General features: G+C 54.3%; 5 protein-coding genes across 5 annotated transcripts; 3 read left to right on the forward strand and 2 right to left on the reverse strand.

Moving 5' to 3' along the window:
- Positions 1–1,153: 1,153 nt before the first annotated feature.
- On the forward strand, positions 1,154–2,890 carry B0T23DRAFT_147016 (uncharacterized protein). The gene is made up of 2 exons (XM_062832462.1): positions 1,154–1,481; positions 1,645–2,890. Exons 1-2 carry the CDS (start codon positions 1,374–1,376, stop codon positions 2,767–2,769), a joined length of 1,233 nt encoding a protein of 410 aa, XP_062693115.1. The 5' UTR covers positions 1,154–1,373; the 3' UTR covers positions 2,770–2,890.
- A 1,213-nt stretch (positions 2,891–4,103) lies between these two features.
- B0T23DRAFT_315818 (cytochrome oxidase c assembly-domain-containing protein) lies at positions 4,104–4,998 on the reverse strand (the record flags this gene model as incomplete). The annotated part of the gene is made up of 2 exons (XM_062834886.1): positions 4,104–4,699; positions 4,821–4,998. The coding sequence occupies 2 exons, from the start codon at positions 4,996–4,998 to the stop codon at positions 4,104–4,106; spliced, it is 774 nt and encodes a 257-aa protein (XP_062693116.1).
- A 627-nt stretch (positions 4,999–5,625) lies between these two features.
- Positions 5,626–7,550, forward strand: B0T23DRAFT_338305 (ribosomal subunit 39S-domain-containing protein). The gene is made up of 2 exons (XM_062835842.1): positions 5,626–6,799; positions 6,867–7,550. Exons 1-2 carry the CDS (start codon positions 5,795–5,797, stop codon positions 7,191–7,193), a joined length of 1,332 nt encoding a protein of 443 aa, XP_062693117.1. The 5' UTR covers positions 5,626–5,794; the 3' UTR covers positions 7,194–7,550.
- A 501-nt stretch (positions 7,551–8,051) lies between these two features.
- B0T23DRAFT_316063 (uncharacterized protein) lies at positions 8,052–10,346 on the forward strand (the record flags this gene model as incomplete). The annotated part of the gene is made up of 5 exons (XM_062834902.1): positions 8,052–8,172; positions 8,278–8,409; positions 8,466–8,585; positions 8,639–8,782; positions 8,839–10,346. The coding sequence occupies 5 exons, from the start codon at positions 8,052–8,054 to the stop codon at positions 10,344–10,346; spliced, it is 2,025 nt and encodes a 674-aa protein (XP_062693118.1).
- Positions 10,347–10,793: 447 nt separating this feature from the next.
- B0T23DRAFT_316399 (ribosomal protein L13e-domain-containing protein) lies at positions 10,794–15,072 on the reverse strand (the record flags this gene model as incomplete). The annotated part of the gene is made up of 6 exons (XM_062834928.1): positions 10,794–11,195; positions 11,268–11,328; positions 11,397–11,494; positions 11,578–11,624; positions 12,774–14,241; positions 14,308–15,072. 6 exons carry the CDS (start codon positions 15,070–15,072, stop codon positions 10,794–10,796), a joined length of 2,841 nt encoding a protein of 946 aa, XP_062693119.1.
- Between the last annotated feature and the right edge of the window lie 1,542 nt (positions 15,073–16,614).

Consider the following 16,614-nt stretch of genomic DNA (forward strand, 5'->3'; position numbering starts at 1 on the left):
AACAACTCTAAAACACCCAACCGTGGAATTGTCAGCTCACCATTGCCAGTCGCAACACAAGAAGTGTTCTTTTGTGGTCCTTCTACCGTATACCTACGTCAATGGACGAGTTAACAGATTAGTAATTACACCTCAGATTCTTGTGCCTCGTAGGCAATGTCTCAGTTGCTGTTCTTCTCCTGCACCAAGTCCACAACAGATGTCTTTCTTGACATCCTTGCAGTGACTGACGTAGATGCCTGCCGGCGCACACTTGCCAGTCTCTTCCACCACACATTGGTGTTTTATCGTGTGATAGTGTCCGTTAGATTCTGTACTGGTGGTGAAAGAGAGGATTGAGAATATTGAATGTTTCACGGGACTATTTACCTTTCCAGACCCTGCAAACTCTGACCTCTTTTAGCTCATAGCTTGTTTATCAAAGCCAGGGGGTAAACGGCGCCCACCTCAAGTTTTTTTTTTTTTTTTTTTTTTTTTTTTTTTTACTTGCACCCCGCCACCACGGCACATTCCATTGTCTTGAAATTTCAGTGACCACCTCTACTTTTCTGGTGTTTCTGAAACAGTGAATCCCGTATTTCAGCGGTCACCTCTTTCTGCTTTCTCGGATACGTCCAAGAGCTGCAACGTGAAAGTTGTCGATCGCGGCATCCAAGTCAGAGACCAAGACCAGACTAAAAAAGATCCTGGACAGCGTTGTCTCCGCACGGGAAGGAACGAAGAGCGGCTTGGAGGGACGGACGGTCGGTGACAAGCCCACTCCCCAGTTTGGGACCCCGAATGGCAACCAAGTGGGCAAAGCCTTCCCCATAGGTGGTGCTCTTTTGGGAACTGACGGAACAATTCAGCCCACCCCCCCTCACCTCCGCTGTCGCTGTCGCAACGCCCTTTCCATTGGTCTCCCTGCGAGAAGGCGGTCTCCTATTCACCATCCAAGCGGCTTCTGCCTATCAAATCGAACAGTCCAAAGGGCAAGCAAGGAGTGAGGTGCTGAGTGAGCTGGGCAATTCGGGCATCTTCCAGTCTCTCTTACAGTTCGTCAGGCGGTTTGAGGTTGTGGTCTTCGTAAGACATGCCGATACCGTGACATCCATCTCGGCATTACAAAGATTGATAACACCACCACGGCCAACACACACACACACATACACACAGCGCTCAGCATTCTTTCAGTCCCAGTCAGCCACCCAGAGTCTTCTCTCCACAAACACCAACCTTCCAGCCGGGCTGTACTTATAATAAGAAGAAGCTTGCACTCTTCCAACCCTTGCTTGTTTCTACACCGTAACAGCCCGATTGATTCCCTTGCAGACTGCCAATATTGGGTATCGCCTACGCACCGCTTCGTGTTGCGCACACCCAGGTTGGACGACATGATGGCTCCTCATGCATGGGCCACAGGCCCTCGAAAGAGATCGCGGGAGGACGATTATGCAGACGCCGCAATGGGAGGGGTATCAGGCTTCTCTGAGCACCGAACTGTAAGCCGCTTTCTTTCGCTTCGGTCAAGGGTCATCTCACCCGACGTCTTCTTCTATATATCTGCCCCGCCTTGCCTCGCCCGACTTTTGCTGTCAACCTTCCTTTATCCGAGACCGTCATATCATCTGCCTTCGATACTTGGGATGCTAACACCCGCTCCAGAAACGCCAACAAATATTGCCTGTTCGGACATCACCCACTGCCAAAAGATGGACGTCCACACCGAGTTTTCCGCAAGAGGACCCACAGCCCGTCGTCTCGGGCTACCAGTACTATGGGGCACCGGACATCTCAGATCATAATGACCCTGCGGTCACAGAGCAGCACGTATGGGCGGCCGAGCCGGAGCTACCGTCAAATTACAGCCCGGACAGCATGGACATGGAAATGATGGACTGCGAACCAGAACCGAGACATCAAGAACTGCAGCAACAGCACCAGCAGCAGCAGTACCTCCAACCAGGCAACTTTCAACCAGACCACTTGGCGCCTGAACCCAGTATCAGTGAGCGTATCCCGACGCCCATTCATTGCAGCTTCGCCGAGCAAGGCCGGGGTAAGCACTGGGGTGGAGCGGCGGGTAACATCACCATGGACCACCGGGGTTCATATGGGGTCCCTCCGCCTACACAGCAGCACCACGAGCCATCCGTCTCGCTACTAGGCCACGAAAGCGTTCCTCGTTCTCTCGACGGCGCCGCAGCTACCGCACAGGTGATGGAGGACTGGAGCATGGTGCAGAACCGTCGGCTCCCCTCTCCTATTAGTGAGGTAGGAGGGGACATGGAGGACTGTGGCATGGGGGAAAGTCCGCGGATGATTCTCGAGTCGTACCACGCCGGCCATCAACATCACCATGACCACGACCACCGCGACAGCCAACAACACCTCCCCCGTCAACGCCTTAGCAGCCTCGACCAACTAACCCACAGCCATCCACTCCTCTCCGCCATGCCGTTACGCAACTCTTCTCTTAATAGCCAAATGGGGCCCCGCGAGCCGACGCCTATTCCCCAGGGAGAATACCAAAGCCACGGCCATGGTCATGGCCATAGTCATGGTAGTTTCGATGGTGTCGAGATAGACATGGGATCCCCACAGACATCGCCCAAAACCACGTCACCCCCTAACAAAAGGGGCCATCAGCGCTCCAAACACACGGTCAGCTCGTGGACTATGGCCAACCAGCCGGGCATGAAGAGGTCGTTCAGCATAGGGTATCGGGATGACTGCGAGAAGTGCCGGATGAAGGTTCCGGGGCATTTCAACCATATTATTGTGTCGTAGGATGGCGGTAGGCGGATGATCAGCTGATCTTTCCTTTTCAATTTCATTGAATTCTTCTGGGTGGAAGAGGAGGAGAGCAAGGGGGAGCTTCGCGGAAGCTTGGGGAAGGGTACCTTGTGGGTGGCTCCTGAGGACCTGGGATAAGAAAGGAGAGGATTGAATGGGTTGAAGACGGAGCTATGCCTCCAGGGGCTCTCAGAAATCGAGTGCCCTGAGTTCGACTGCTCTACTACGGCCACATCATGATTTCGAACCGCCATGGCAATGAAATGGTATTGCACCATTTTTTATCTGGTCCGGAGGAGTATCAAGGACACAGAGCGTTGGAGAAAAAAAGAAAAAAAAAGCCAAACCCTATAGCATACTCATATCTCTTTTGCTTTCACTGGGTTGCCTTTCGGAGTTCGGGGCCAGTTAGGGGAAGGCGGGGGTCGTCATTGACATTTACAAACATCACACGGTCGTTTATATACCAAGTTGACTCCCAAGATCGGGATGAAACACAGCGCATGGGGAGGAAAGCAGAGATGATTATGAGATGGTGACTGATACTAGTCACCCAAGTTTAAGTTTACTAGCTCAACTAATTGCATTACGCAGATAACAATGATTGACGAATAATATAATATCTGAAGTCTACCTATTCGTTGAACGTCTCGTGCCAGTGTTGAGTCCAGGCTGTAGAGATCTAACCCATTGTTTATAATGCCTGACTCAACGTGATGGAGATTCTACTAAATGTGAGGCATACAAAACATCCAATACAGTTTTCGAATACTTCTACGACTATGTTGTCTCTTACATGTATTTACGTAATCCATCTTCTCTGCGCCGATTTATGCAATAACTCCTTTCTACACTATGGTACATGGGGTAGGGGGCTCCTTGTCGAGCACATATCCTAGCCCGTTCTCCTATCATTCATCAACACCTCTTGTCGTGTTGTTGAAACCGTGCTCTGTACGCATGATATGCGTACTACAGGTCCCGCGACGCTCTGTCATGGCGGTCTCCCAGGAGCAGCCAAGCTCTGCAAAGGTTGCTGTGTGATTCCGTCGCCCACGCCACCCGCCCAAAATCTGTTTACCCTCATCGAGTGTTTGGTTAGTTCTGGTGACCATATTCGAGACATAGCAACGCCAAAGATCGCCAGATCACAAACGACCAAGCCTGCTTGTAGGATGCGTTCCCAGGAGATGATCATCATGAGCAAATCGGCTTGATGTCCTCACTCCTCACCTTATCCCTCATAATCATGAAAGACCGCTCCATCTTTAGATCGCCCGCCCCGGAGAATGGACTCTTTATCTTTTCCTCGATTTGCTTCAGCTCGCTCACTTCTGCTCAGGCAGGCCCACCTTGTCAAGGGGGCCACCCTTCCTCTGGTTTTCCTTCTCCTTCTCAAACGCCGCTTGCGCCTTCTCCTTGAGGGCGCTCGTCTCCTGCTTCACAGCGCCGACCAACGTGGGGGCTTGCTGTCCCGCACCCGCAGCAACATCCTCCTTCTTCAGCGAGCCGGTAAGCCAGCCCCATAGCCCAGACTTCTCCTCCGCAGCTGCAGGCTGCTGCTGCTGCTGCTGCTCCTCGGTCGTCTTCGGTGTTGTCGCCGCGGGCCACGTCGCCGCCTCTGATACGCTCGTTGTCGTCTGCTCTGTCGTCTCGTTCGTAATGGGAGTCGGGGCGCCGATGACACTGGGGAGCTTGGAGAAGATGGAGGGCTTCGGACGGCCAGCCTCGCGCTCACTCTCCAGGTACTCCTCCACCAGCGCAGTCTGCTCCTCGGTCGCCTTGCCGGTAATGTAGGCCAGGCGGGCGGCCTCGAGCGAATCGGCCTCCATCTTCTTCTGCGCCTCGATGAACTCGGCCTTGCGGTTCTTGTTGTAGATTATCATGTCGGCGGCGGTGTAGGCAGTTACCAAGCCGGCCATCACTATGACGTATGTTAGTTTCTCGTTCTTGGATCTAATGGCCCGGTACCAGGTACCGGGTTGCTTGCGAGAAAGTGGTGGGAGACGCGGCAAGAGAGAGGGGCCAGACTGGACTGCACTAACCTGTGAAACCAATCAACCCCAAGACGGTGACCTTGTGAGCCGAGTCGAAGAAGCGTCTGCTGCCGTCGATGATCCGGTCCATTCTCGAAACCTGCGCCTGCTTCGCCTTCAAGTGCGCAGCTCTTAACCGCGCAACCCTTTGCTCTGGTGTCTCGACGAACTTGGGTGTGCCGGGCATCTTGGGTTCCTTGGGACCTGTTGACGAGCCCTTGGGGGTGTTGAGCCGGGGATCCGCAGACTTGGAGCTGGCATGGGGGGTCGTGGGCGTGAAGCGTGTCGCGTCCGAGACGCTGCGGGGGTTCGACGGGGGCGCCATTGAATCGGCTTTGGAGTATATTTGTAGGATGTCCGGTTTGGGCAGGTATGTAGTCGGCGTCGAGGTCGAGCAGTCGGGTCCGGACGAGGTTGAAGGGCGAGATGGGGCTCTCGGGGGGGACTCTAACACTTTTTAGGATGGCGAGGTAGGGAGATATGGAGATTGTAGACGTTGCCGGGAGCCCATCCGATCATCCAATTCAAGAGATTTTTTGGCCGGAAGCTAGTTGCGAACCACTACGAGCTACCCGGCCGCTAGCTTCTCACTCAGCCACCAGCAAATGTGGCTGATTTTCAATCGCGGGGTCGTATGAACTAACTAAGCTTGAACCGTCAACAGCTGGAGGGGAGCACTCTGCGTGCAATTGGAGGCTGTTCAGTGGCTGCCACAGTGCCAAGCACCCGTCCCGGCTGGCCGACCGGGGTGTGTCTGGGCCGGCAACTGGGCCGATGGACGGGCAGAACGGGGCTCGATTTTTTTGACCGGCAAAGACTCCATCCGTCGCGCCTCGAGTCGCCCGCTCGTTGCCCGATTATTGTCGCCCCGTCCGCACCCGCGAACGCAATCGCCAACCCGGTCACCACCCCCCCCGGACAATCCATACAGGCCCCCATTGCACCGTGCCGTTGTCGCAAGTTGCAACCTCAACACACCAGCCATGCGCCGCATTCCGAGGATACCGTCCACGGCCTCTGCCCTGTGCAGCTCTTCGTCGTCTGTCGCTTCCACATCGGCCGCTCCCCTTCGCACCCCGAGGGCCGCTGCCGACTCCTCTTCCATCTGCCAGTCATGCAGCTTCTCGACACAAATCTCCGCCACCCGTAACCGCGTCTGGCAAAACACCGTCCAGACACAACGCCGATGCGCCTCGACTGTTCCCGAGACTACTCCCGAAGCGCCGGTAGCCGCCGCCGCCGCCGAAACCGCGACCGAGTCCAGGGAAACCGTTGAACAACAGAGGAAGAGGAAAGGAGGATTCGTCGAAACCCAGAGGCAGGTCAATCTCGTTCTTCCAGGACAACCCACGCGGGCCGACGCCCCAGAGAAGATCAGAGACCCCAACTATGAGCCCGCCACGTCCGGCGCGGGGCTGCAAGAGATCGGTGGCATGTCCGACTGGTGGAGCAAACCGGAGCATTTCAGGGATGGCGGGAAGCAGTTCGAATACCAGGGCTTTGCCCCGCAAGAGAAGATCACAGACCCCAGGCTGTTGAAGGTCATTCTGAGGAGGGCGCTCGTCGAGGGTCTGGCTCTGAAGAAGTTCGGCGCCAGCCCCAAGAACCCTGCGGATATGGCATCCATTATCGGCAACGGTGATCACTGGCAGAGGACTGTCTCTGTGGAGATGTGCCGTGGGGAGAACGGTGAGCTGTCGCTCAAGAACGAAAGCGACTTGCAGAAGGTCTGGATTCTCATGCGGAACGCGGCGGAAAAGACCTATTACCAGCGCGAGTGGCAGGAGGAGATAAACAGGCTACGTTCTCTCGGCGAAAAGGAGCAGGCCAAGCAATTGCTCGGGGAGGGCAAGAAGCTCGGCTATCGTTTAAAGAGCGAGGAGGGTTCCCTGGTCAAGTTGACCGTCGATGAGGCCGTCGAGCTCCGCAAGTCTTGGAACAACGACTGGAAGGAGGCTATCATCCGGGACCCTGTCGTCAAGTTCTACGTACGTCTAGTTCCAAATTCTATTATCCATGACAAGTTAGCTAACAGAAGCTTTTCATTCGATATAGGCTGCCAAGCGCATCCAGAAAATGACCGGTCACATCCTCTCCGACGGCAAACTCACCAGCATCCAGACTGTCGCCAACTTTATGGATGCCCTCGTCACTCCTCCCAAGCCCAAGAAGCTTGCTGAGCAGATCGAGCAGAGCAGCATCTTGCCCGAGCTCCCGAACGTCAAGGTGTACCCCAGGAGAGTCACGCCTGTGGACAAGGAGAAGATGGTTGGTCGCTGGAAGGTCATCCAGAAGGAGCTCCAGAAGCGTGAGCTTCCTGTTTTGGGTACGGGTAACCACGGCAAGTACGTAGAGCTCAAGTGGCTTGGTAGCAAGCAGTAAGGAGTGGTTTCTGTGGTTGGCAGTAAAGTGAGCGCAGCAGGTGTGGGTCTGGCGATGGTTACAGATGATCCTGGCCGGGATCGATGCGGCGCCGGCCATGTGTATACTATCTATGCGCCCAAAAGATGGACGTGTAGCCGTCTCCCTACGCGGTCGCAGTGGCTACTGCTGTGTACCGGTAAAGTGTATAATGTGGCATGTAGCATATACGGGTGTCTTTTTTTGTTGTATACCCTCTTGTCGTTTTGCGCTGCTTTGATTATTACCCCTGAATATGGGAGGATGTCCGAGCCATGTGTTCAACGTGAAGTTTCGGGCTATCGCATGGTCTACGCTCAAGAGCTAGAATTCTTGGACTATTTCTCTGTGCTTGACATCATACCCACTGTGTTCGCAGTCTTATGAAATCAATACTAATAACCAGATGCCAAGTCCTGTGGAATTGATAAGGGGAGCTATCAACCCGTTCCAGTGTTAGCGCAGGACTTGTAAGGTATGTCACTGGCCAGCACTACACCCGAACTTCAAGCTGCAATCAATCATAAGGTGCTTATCACCAGTTGAACAAATACCCAGGAAGAGATCAAAGCCACGGTGATCGACGAACGAGAGACACTGACTGCTGTTGGACCAGTCATTCCGCGGTACGGAGGGAGTTGTTGCAACCAGCTTGATACCTCACCCCAGTAACAGCTGTAGGTACCTTGTTGACCTCCCCACTTTGGAGCCCCACTCACCTTATTGTTTGAAGCTCTCACCTCAACCTCCTCTCCTTTGTCTCCCAAACATCACCGCTTGTTCGGCAACCAATTCTTTTTCATTCATCGGCAGATACTGCGACGGAAGTAAGAAGCCAGAATGGCTTTCACACTCGATAAGAATTTGTTGAGCCAGCTTGAGGCCGCTTGGAATGGCGGAGATAAACCGCTCGACACATTGGCCGGTCTTCTGGAAAGAATCGGTGATGGCGTCAGAGATCGTGAGTTTCCCCTTTATTTCGGTGGACGTATCAGATCGTTAAAGAACCCAGACAGAAAAGGTAACTTGGCAAGATGAGTAGCTAACTATTCAACTCATCAAACAGCCAGTTTACGAAATCCTCTCAGAGAGTCCGGCATCCTAGACTTCGTCTTGAAAGTCTTACCAACAGAAGAGCTGGATCTGAGCTTGAAGCGTCAATGTTTGCGTGTGCTTGGAAATGGATGTGCCGATTGCGGTAAGAATTCTGTATGCAGCCATGGACAAAACGGACCTAAGCTAAACATACCACAGATGAGAACAGAGCCAAGCTGGTTGAGTCTGGTCAACTTCGTACTGTCATCCGCTTTTTGAACGACAGGTCTCTTCTTCCTTTGTTGTTGCCCGTTTTATACAACGTCATTGTTGATTATGGTACGGTGCCCTCGAACACTGGAAAAACGAAGCTTCAGCTAATCCTACTCTAGAGCCGGCACAACTTCAGGTGTGTGAAGCAGGGCTAAGCAAAGCTCTTGTAGCTCTGTTGCAAGAGGGTTCCCTTCAGCCGGGAGGAGATCACGACCAAGTTCTCCATCTCATCAACAACATCTTCGAGTTACTGGTGTCTCAGAGTACGCATAACCATTTAATATTCACATCTCCCTTTGTAGCTAACAAACTCCGCCAGAACCCGAACCCGAACTTGCCGACCCCTCCACCCCCGCCGTCTTCCTCGCTCTCGCCGGCGGCTCCCCCTCCGGCCTTCCCTCCCTCGAGCTCTTCAACGGCTTCTGCACCGTCGCCCTCGCCTACCTAACTTACGAATCCCTCCAACCCGCCTTCCTCTCTTCAGCCTCCAACATCCTCCACCTCCAACAAGCCTTCTACAACGCGTGCTTCTCGTATGAGAACTTACCCGAACCCGACCTGGACGACCTCGACCAGCTCAAGACCGTCTGCACGACCTTTGTCACTTTGCTAGCTGACCTGTCCGCGCACCCTTCCTTCTCCGAGCTCTACCCGATCTCCTCCAGCCCCGTATCCCGCAAGTTCCTCCTCTGGCTATCCTCCGCAGAATTCGCAAACCAACACCTCCGCACCGCCGCCTGCCTATGTCTCGGCAACTTGTCTCGCTCCGACGAAGCCAGCACCGCGCTCGTCGCGGACCCTGAGTTCCACGTGCACACCCACCTGGCTTCCCTCCTCGCGCAAGCGCTCGACCCTTCCAACACCTCCGTCCCTGCCACCCCGCAGCTGTTGCACGCCATTCTTTCGTTCGCCAAGAACTTGGCCATCCCGCAGGGCAACAAGATCCCGATAGGCGAAGCCTTCCTGCCGGATTTGCTTGCGGGCGCGTGGATCAAGACGGCGGTGCAGCCGCAGGTGCAATTCGCTGCTGTTTCGCTTGCGAGGCTGTTGTTGGTGAATGCGCCCGGCAACGTCGCCAAGCTATGTAAGCCCTTGGCGGCGGACTTCAAGCATACGGAAAAGGAAGAGGTCAGGAGCTACTTCCATTTACTGATGACGCTTGGCGCGAGATCGGATCTGGAGCCGACCAAGATCGAGACGGCGAGGGGGGTGATGAGTGTGGTCAGAGCATTGCAGGCTACTACTGCCCAGGAGGGAGAGGACAAGGTCGAAGTTCTGGATGAGAAGGACTGGGGCACAACTCGCGAGGAGTTTTATGAGGAGCATGGCCCGTTGATTGCGAGGCACTTGGCGCATCTCCTTGCGCAGGGGAAGTACCCGGCTTTGAGGTCGGAGGTGTTATTTGTGCTGGCGTTGCTTGCGCGATCGACGGATGGAGGAGCCAATGTTGTGTTGAGGGTGTTGAACGAGGGGACGGAGGCGGTCAAGAAGTTGGCGGTGGCGGTTACGGGAAGTGAGGAGGTTGCTGCTGGGTTGGAGAGCGAGAGTGGTGATAGTGGAAGGATTGAGGAGATTAAGGATGAGAAGGAGGAGGATAAGCCAGCTGAGGTGACGTCCATCATGGAAGGACTGAACCTCAACCCTCAACAGGCTGAGACCAAGCCATCGGCTGCTGCTACGGCTAAAGACCGCGAGAACGGATTGGTGTTGGTTGCGGAGATTCTGAGAAATCACTCCAAGGAACTGAAGGGGCCGAGAAAGGATGTGTTTGAGGAGATCTTGAAGAAAGGAACCGAGTTGTTGCAGGAGGACAGGAAGGGAAACTAGATTGAGAGAGCGTCAGTGACTCTGATATTAGCAAATAACAATGGCCCGCATCTTCACACCAGGAGAGTCAACGGTTCAGCAAACAAGGAGACAAGGCGTGATCAAAAACTAAACAAGAACTCAGGCATTTTTGTTGCAATCCGTATGAACTCCCCGATTGGTATCACCCAAGAACAAGGACCTATTGAAGTTGGTCAAGAATCATGCTTTTTCCGTTGTCCATTCATTGTGCGCTGCTCTAGCAAATCCCTATGATGCGTGTAGTAATTGAACCGTGTCCCGCTTTAAAAAGTGACGTGAAATCCCCCGGAACTACACGGCCCTTGGTCGAGGATGTCCAACATGGTGGTCCTCGCCCAGGTGACAAGGAAAAGCATAACCGAGACCAGACCAGCCAAACACCGCCACAGAGATGCCGCTTCAACCACCCCGTCCAAGAGGAGCAATTTACTTGCTCTTCTCGGCCTCGGCAGCAGCCTTGTCCTTGGCGCGCTTCTCGCGGACACCAATGAGCTTGGCGTCGGAGCGAGCCTTGCGGAGAGCGCGGAAAGCACCACCCTCGATGTTGGAGGGGAGCTCGGACTTGGGGATCTCCTTGAAGCCAGAGACGATGGGGCGCTCGACGCCGAAAACGGCCTCGACGCTCTTGACGAACTCGCCGGTCTGCTGGTCCTTGGGGGTATCGGCCTTCTTGGGCTTGTTGGACTTGCGGGGGAAGACGACGAGGCGGGCCTGGTAGGCCTTCAGGCGCTCGACATTGGCGGCAAGGGACTCCTCGGAGAGGTTGGCGCGGCGGGGGTCAACCGAGATGCCGATGGTGGGAGCAACAAGCTTGGGGATACCGGCAGCCTATAGTTTGTATCCGTGTCAGAGAGCCGCGCTGCATTCCCATCTCTCAGGGTTCTCTCGGATCAATCGTACCTTGAGCTCAGCGAGGGAGAAACCACGGCCGAGGCGGGTGCGGCGGTTGTACTTGATGGTGCTGCACACAGCTGCTGTCAGATCTCCACGCTCTCTTCGAATATCGTCGGAATGCAAGGTTGTACTAACGGGCACCGGACAATGGGGCGGAGCTTGTCAACCGGGCGAGGGGCAAGAGCAGCAGCCTTGGCCTGGCGAGCGACACGGCGGGAAGCCTTCTTGCCAGCCTATTTGTTTTCCCATCCGTCAGAATCAGAGTTCCCAGCTCGCAGTATCGTCCTCCCCCGTTCTGTGTGTGGTTTTAACGAACCTGGTCGAAGTGGCACCTGACGCGCCTCTGCCAATCCTTGCGGAAGTCTGAAAAATTCGAGTCAGTCCATGTCGTTGTTTTCGAGGTCAAAAGTCGTCGTCGTCGTCGTCGTCGTCATTGTCGGGCTATCGTTCGGGATGGGGATGCTCACGGTTGTTGGGAATCTGCTGGTTGTGCTTGATCGCCTATTTACACCAAAAAAAGTCGCGGTCAGTCAAACTGGCTTCCCATCGTAAAAATAACAGGACGTCTGCTGTCGCAATCGTCCAGCAGCAATTCGGTACTCACCATTGTGACGGTTGTGGATCAAGCGCTCTTGATTGTCGAAGAGGTGCCGCCGGTCAGTAAAGGCAGATGCAATTTCGAGGTCAACACGGCACGGAGGAGTCGCTGGCCAAATTTTTGGCAGGGCTTGAAAACCCTATGGAGGGCGGTGGGGATTGGTGATTCGACCGGCCTGCCGGTGGGGCAGACTCGCCCTTGCTTGGGCAGAATCCAGCCTGTGCCAGCCGTCAGGCGGCTGCCATTCTGTGCGCACACAACCATATTCTCCACTTTTCAATTGGCAGCGATGCCTCAGTTTGGTCGAGCTCGTCTTTGCCTACAAAACGTCCTCGACGTTCATGGAGGTGCGGCGACAGTGGTAAATAAAACAACATTTACAGCGTTTATCATGGTCAACAACTTGCACCGAGAGAAGTCGGCGCTGGCCGATTGGTTCCTTTGAAACTTCATGTTTGCAACTCCTATGAAACTGCCGTCAAGAGGGAACTCGAGACTGCATCGCATCGATGCAGAACAGCTTCTAGTGCACAATCGTGCGACGTCATTGCATGGAAGACGTATAAGTCACAAAGGTCCTCAAAAGGGTTCAACTCGATGCAGCTTTCACATCCGACAAGACACTTACCAAAAGTGATGAAGACTCCGCAGCCATTGATTGGATGCTTCTTTTTGTTTATTGTCCTCTAAGTATAGTCTGGCTATTTGTCATGACTTGACTTCTCCCATTCCCCTCATTCCATTTATGGACCCCATTAGTTCCTATCGGTCGAAGCCAAACAGCCCATCATAGGTGTTCACCTCTAATTCGGCATGACCTCCAACATGTTATCAATCGCCATGGTGGTTGACAGGTGCCGATGTCTTGCCCCTGAACCCTTTCACCAGACCAGTTTGTAAATCTCTATCCACACCTTCACCCAAAATCAACCCATCGGGGCTGCTCTGCAACCGCTCAAGGTTCCTAAGGACAAGCTTGTAGTCACCGAAGAAGCGATGCGTCCTCACATCTTCCGCAGCTGTCACGACACCTTCTCCCGTTCCCGTCAGCCCATGGCCTAGCGTGACTGCCCACACGCCCTCAACCATGATGGCATGGGCGTCCACATCCGGATCAGCTGACAGCAGGACCGAGTAGATATCCCCGGTGTAACTGACGTAGTCGCCGAGCGCAACAACCCTTGGGAACGCCCAGTCCTTTGCATCAAGCGAAACAGGATGCCACGGCGTAACCAGCAGTCGTCTTGCCCCTTCATCCCTAGCCATAACCAAGCACATGCTCTCCTCGCAAACAGGCGTCTTCAGAACGGCTCTTACCTTCCTGAACCCCTTTGGCGTCTGCACCATCATTCCCCTCCGCAGCCTACTGATCTCAATCTCCTTTGTCACCAACTGATCGCTATCCGCAGCCACATCTTCAGTAACGGCAACACCAACCCTCACCCTCATCTCCCCAGCAAAGCAAGGATTGCCACTGCTATTATACGCCCGCATACTAATTTCGCCCTGGAACCCCGTGGTCCTACTCGGCTTCGGCGCCGGCAGCGAATCAAACGCCGCATCCAGCCGATCTCGACATCTAACGAGCAGCGGGCTCTCCGCGCCGTACATCAGCGGGCCAGGGTCCTTGAAGCTGTTGCACACCTGCCTGGCGTGCGCCCCCGCGAGAGAAGGTAGGTAGTGGATGCCCCAGCGGTTGTAAAAGTCCTCTTCGGTCAGGGCCAGGGTGACTTGGCCGTCTTGGTTGGCGTCGTTGACGGCGGACTTGCTGCCGATGAGGTCTTGGACTAGCGAGCGGCAGTGCGGATCGGAGGCGAAGGCGGGTTGGGCGGCGGGCAGGGTGGAAAGAAAGGTTTGCAGGGAGGTGGCAAGGCCGGGGTTGAAGGAGCGCGGTTGGTGTTCGCCATCGGGGCGAAGGCGGTGAAGGGAGGAAAGGAAGGAGATGAGGGCGGAGCGGGAGATGTGGTAGGCGGTTTGCGCGGTGGTTAGCTGCTTGACTTGGGGATTTGGTCGGAAGATGTCATTACACTCTGACATCAGGGTGTTGATGATATTTGTGAAGTGTTGGTAATCGAGCGTGGCGAACACGGAGGGAGGGGACTCAAAGTCGAAACCGTCGGCAATGGCATCCTGGGCCTTGCTGTCGTAACGGAGGAAGATGTCGCGGGATTGGCCGTATTGAAGGGTGCTGAGGTTGAGGGTGAGTTGCATCGATGAGTCGGGGTCCACATCCCCCTTCTCGAGCTGGACAGACTCTACTTTGTCCACCGACTCTCCCGTTGTCTCCTCAAGACCCAAATACTTGGGGTAGGTAAGGCGTAAAACCACATTATTCGCGAACGTTGACTGGAGGTTTGCAACCGAATGAACGAACACAGTTCCCTAGTCTCGCAGTCAGCAATTTACTCTCCAGAACAGGTCACCAACAAAAGAAAGGGAAAAACCTACAATCATCCCCGCATCCGGAATAAACGAATAACCACCCCCTCCAATCTCCGCCACGCTCTTCAACAACCCACTTCTCAAACTATACCCAAATCCAAACGTATGAATCGCCGCCGGCAACGTTTCCATCGCTCTCAGCTTCGCCACGTACCCCTGCGCCGGACACATGTGATTCGGCATGCCATCCGTCAAGACCATCAGCGCCGGCATCCTGCCACTTTGTCCGTCAAAAAGTTTCAAACCCTCCACGATCCCTCCCCACAGATTCGTCGCGCTAGAGGGTTGCATCCCGCCCAGATTTCTTTCTGTTTTCTTCTTGTTGAGCGCTGTCATCGGCATCAAGGGTTGCAGGACTTTGGCTTCGGTGGAAAAAGTGACGATGCCTAGACGGTCGGAGGAGTTGAGCGTGGAGACGATGGTACGGGCTGCGTGCTTGACTAGGTCTAGAACTGAGAGGCCGTTGTGCTCGGGCTGTTCGTTTGTGTAGTCGGCAGAAGTGGTGGTGGGCACCGGGGCGTCGGCGGACATGCTGCCTGAGACATCGATGGCGAGGACAATGTCGCAGGGGACATGGTGGAAGTTTGGGTCTGGAAGGTTGGGGGGAGACCGAGGGGGAATCAAGCGGAGGAGGAGACCGGAAGTGTGAGAAGGGAGGGGGTGAATTTCGAGCTTAGGGGCGGCGGGTTGAATTTCTGAGCTGGAGCTTGGCGAGGTTGAGTGTGAGGATGATGGTGCGGATACTATGGGGATGGTGATCGGGGCGGTCATGTTGGATGGATTGGATGGGTTAGGTTTGTTTGAGAAGTTTGATAGGCGACAAGGTGTTTCGGAAGATATCCGAAAGGCTGCAGGTCGTTGGGGGGCCGAGCTGACGGCAGAACGCCGATGTGACTGGACGGGCAGCTATCTGTGTGCAACTGATAAGAACCACACTGCCGGTATTGAAGATGTTCAGGTTAGGTTGGTACCTACCTACGATTCCCACCTTGAAATAAATGTGACGATGTGACGGTGTTGCCGTTGCTGATGTTGTTCCAAGGCAGCTGAGAAGATCCCAGTCGCTAAGTGCATGCACCGAAATACAAGGAAGTTGCTCTGCTGTTTCTTTAACCGCTGGAGAAGGTTCGTTGGTCCTGCCGTTGTGAATCACCATCGGATGTCCATTCAGATGCAGCTCAGACCAACAAACATGTGACGCCTTGTCTGATGCAAGACAGCGCTTATAAAGTCACAACCGCGATCTGCTCAAACGTAAAGAGGCAGCCAACTCAGCTAGCAAACAAACTAGTTCATCCCTCGAGACGTTTGCCTTCCTTGAGAAATTAGTGTACTATGGATCGAACTAGAATGTATGGAGAACGATACGGCTCATGGCCGAGGTCCGAGAGGGTCTTCCGTTATTCGTCCGTTTACTCACCCGGAGAAAAGACCGAGAATAACCCATAGAGCCGGGGACCAGTGAGGGCCGCTATCCGGAGAAGAGGCGGCTTTGGAAATCGCCCAGCGCTTGGCAACACAGCGCATATTCCAATCGAAGCTGGTTTTTATGGGGTTTGGTGGACAAAACAATTATTTGCAAAATGAGGAATTGACCAATGACCGAATCAGTGGCAGTGAATACCGATTTGCATGTTGCTGCTGTGTTGCCTCGAGTGTGTCGCAGCACAAGAGCCAATCGGCTTTCTTTGTTCGATTGCGATGAGACTGGCTGAGTCCAACGCCGATGACCGGGACCCCTTGGCGTCGGCAACCCGGCAAAAAAGGCCTGACAAACACGCTGGAAAGATAGCTGCACACATCGGTCCCTCTTCCATGTCGTTGGCAGGCAGCAGGACGTGAGGCTGAATGGTGACGCCCTGAAGCGAGATGTTAAGCTTTGGACTGGAGCAATCCACAGCGAAAAGAGAAAGGGAGTCTGTCTGTGTCACGAAGGAAGGAAATGGGATGGAGTGAAGGGTCGTGCACCCCGCCATGTGGGGCAACTGCAAGACTTCTCCACTTTTGATGTTCCCCGCGAGCCCCGCAAGCATCCAATCCATGTGGCAGGTGGTCCCGTTTTCCACACGGCTTTGTGGTGCTTTTGCACGACGCCGTAGACGGGCCATTTTCCCCCCCATCATGACGAAACTTTATGTTGGAATCCGATTTCGAACAGTTTACTTCCTTTGTTCTTCGCTCACGAACCTGGCGGGATGTATCGTGACCCAAAGTTGTCTCCAAAGGTATGCTTCCCATGGATTAGCTAAGACGCCCATTGAACCATGTCTATGCCTTCGCCCTTTGTGGACATTTTTTGGTCTTTGGGCGCAT

This window comes from Neurospora hispaniola (assembly GCF_033458365.1).
Source record: "Neurospora hispaniola strain FGSC 10403 chromosome Unknown B0T23scaffold_4, whole genome shotgun sequence".
NCBI lineage: Eukaryota > Fungi > Ascomycota > Sordariomycetes > Sordariales > Sordariaceae > Neurospora > Neurospora hispaniola.

What these genes read in the sequence shown, in the direction of transcription:
- B0T23DRAFT_338305 (XM_062835842.1), top strand. Translation starts at nt 5,795, where the DNA reads ATGCGCCGCATTCCGAGGATACCGTCCACGGCCTCTGCCCTGTGCAGC. An exon ending in ACCCTGTCGTCAAGTTCTAC is followed by an intron (nt 6,800 to 6,866) that starts GTACGTCTAGTT and finishes CATTCGATATAG; the next exon opens with GCTGCCAAGCGCATCCAGAA.
- B0T23DRAFT_147016 (XM_062832462.1), top strand. Translation starts at nt 1,374, where the DNA reads ATGATGGCTCCTCATGCATGGGCCACAGGCCCTCGAAAGAGATCGCGG. An exon ending in GCTTCTCTGAGCACCGAACT is followed by an intron (nt 1,482 to 1,644) that starts GTAAGCCGCTTT and finishes CACCCGCTCCAG; the next exon opens with AAACGCCAACAAATATTGCC.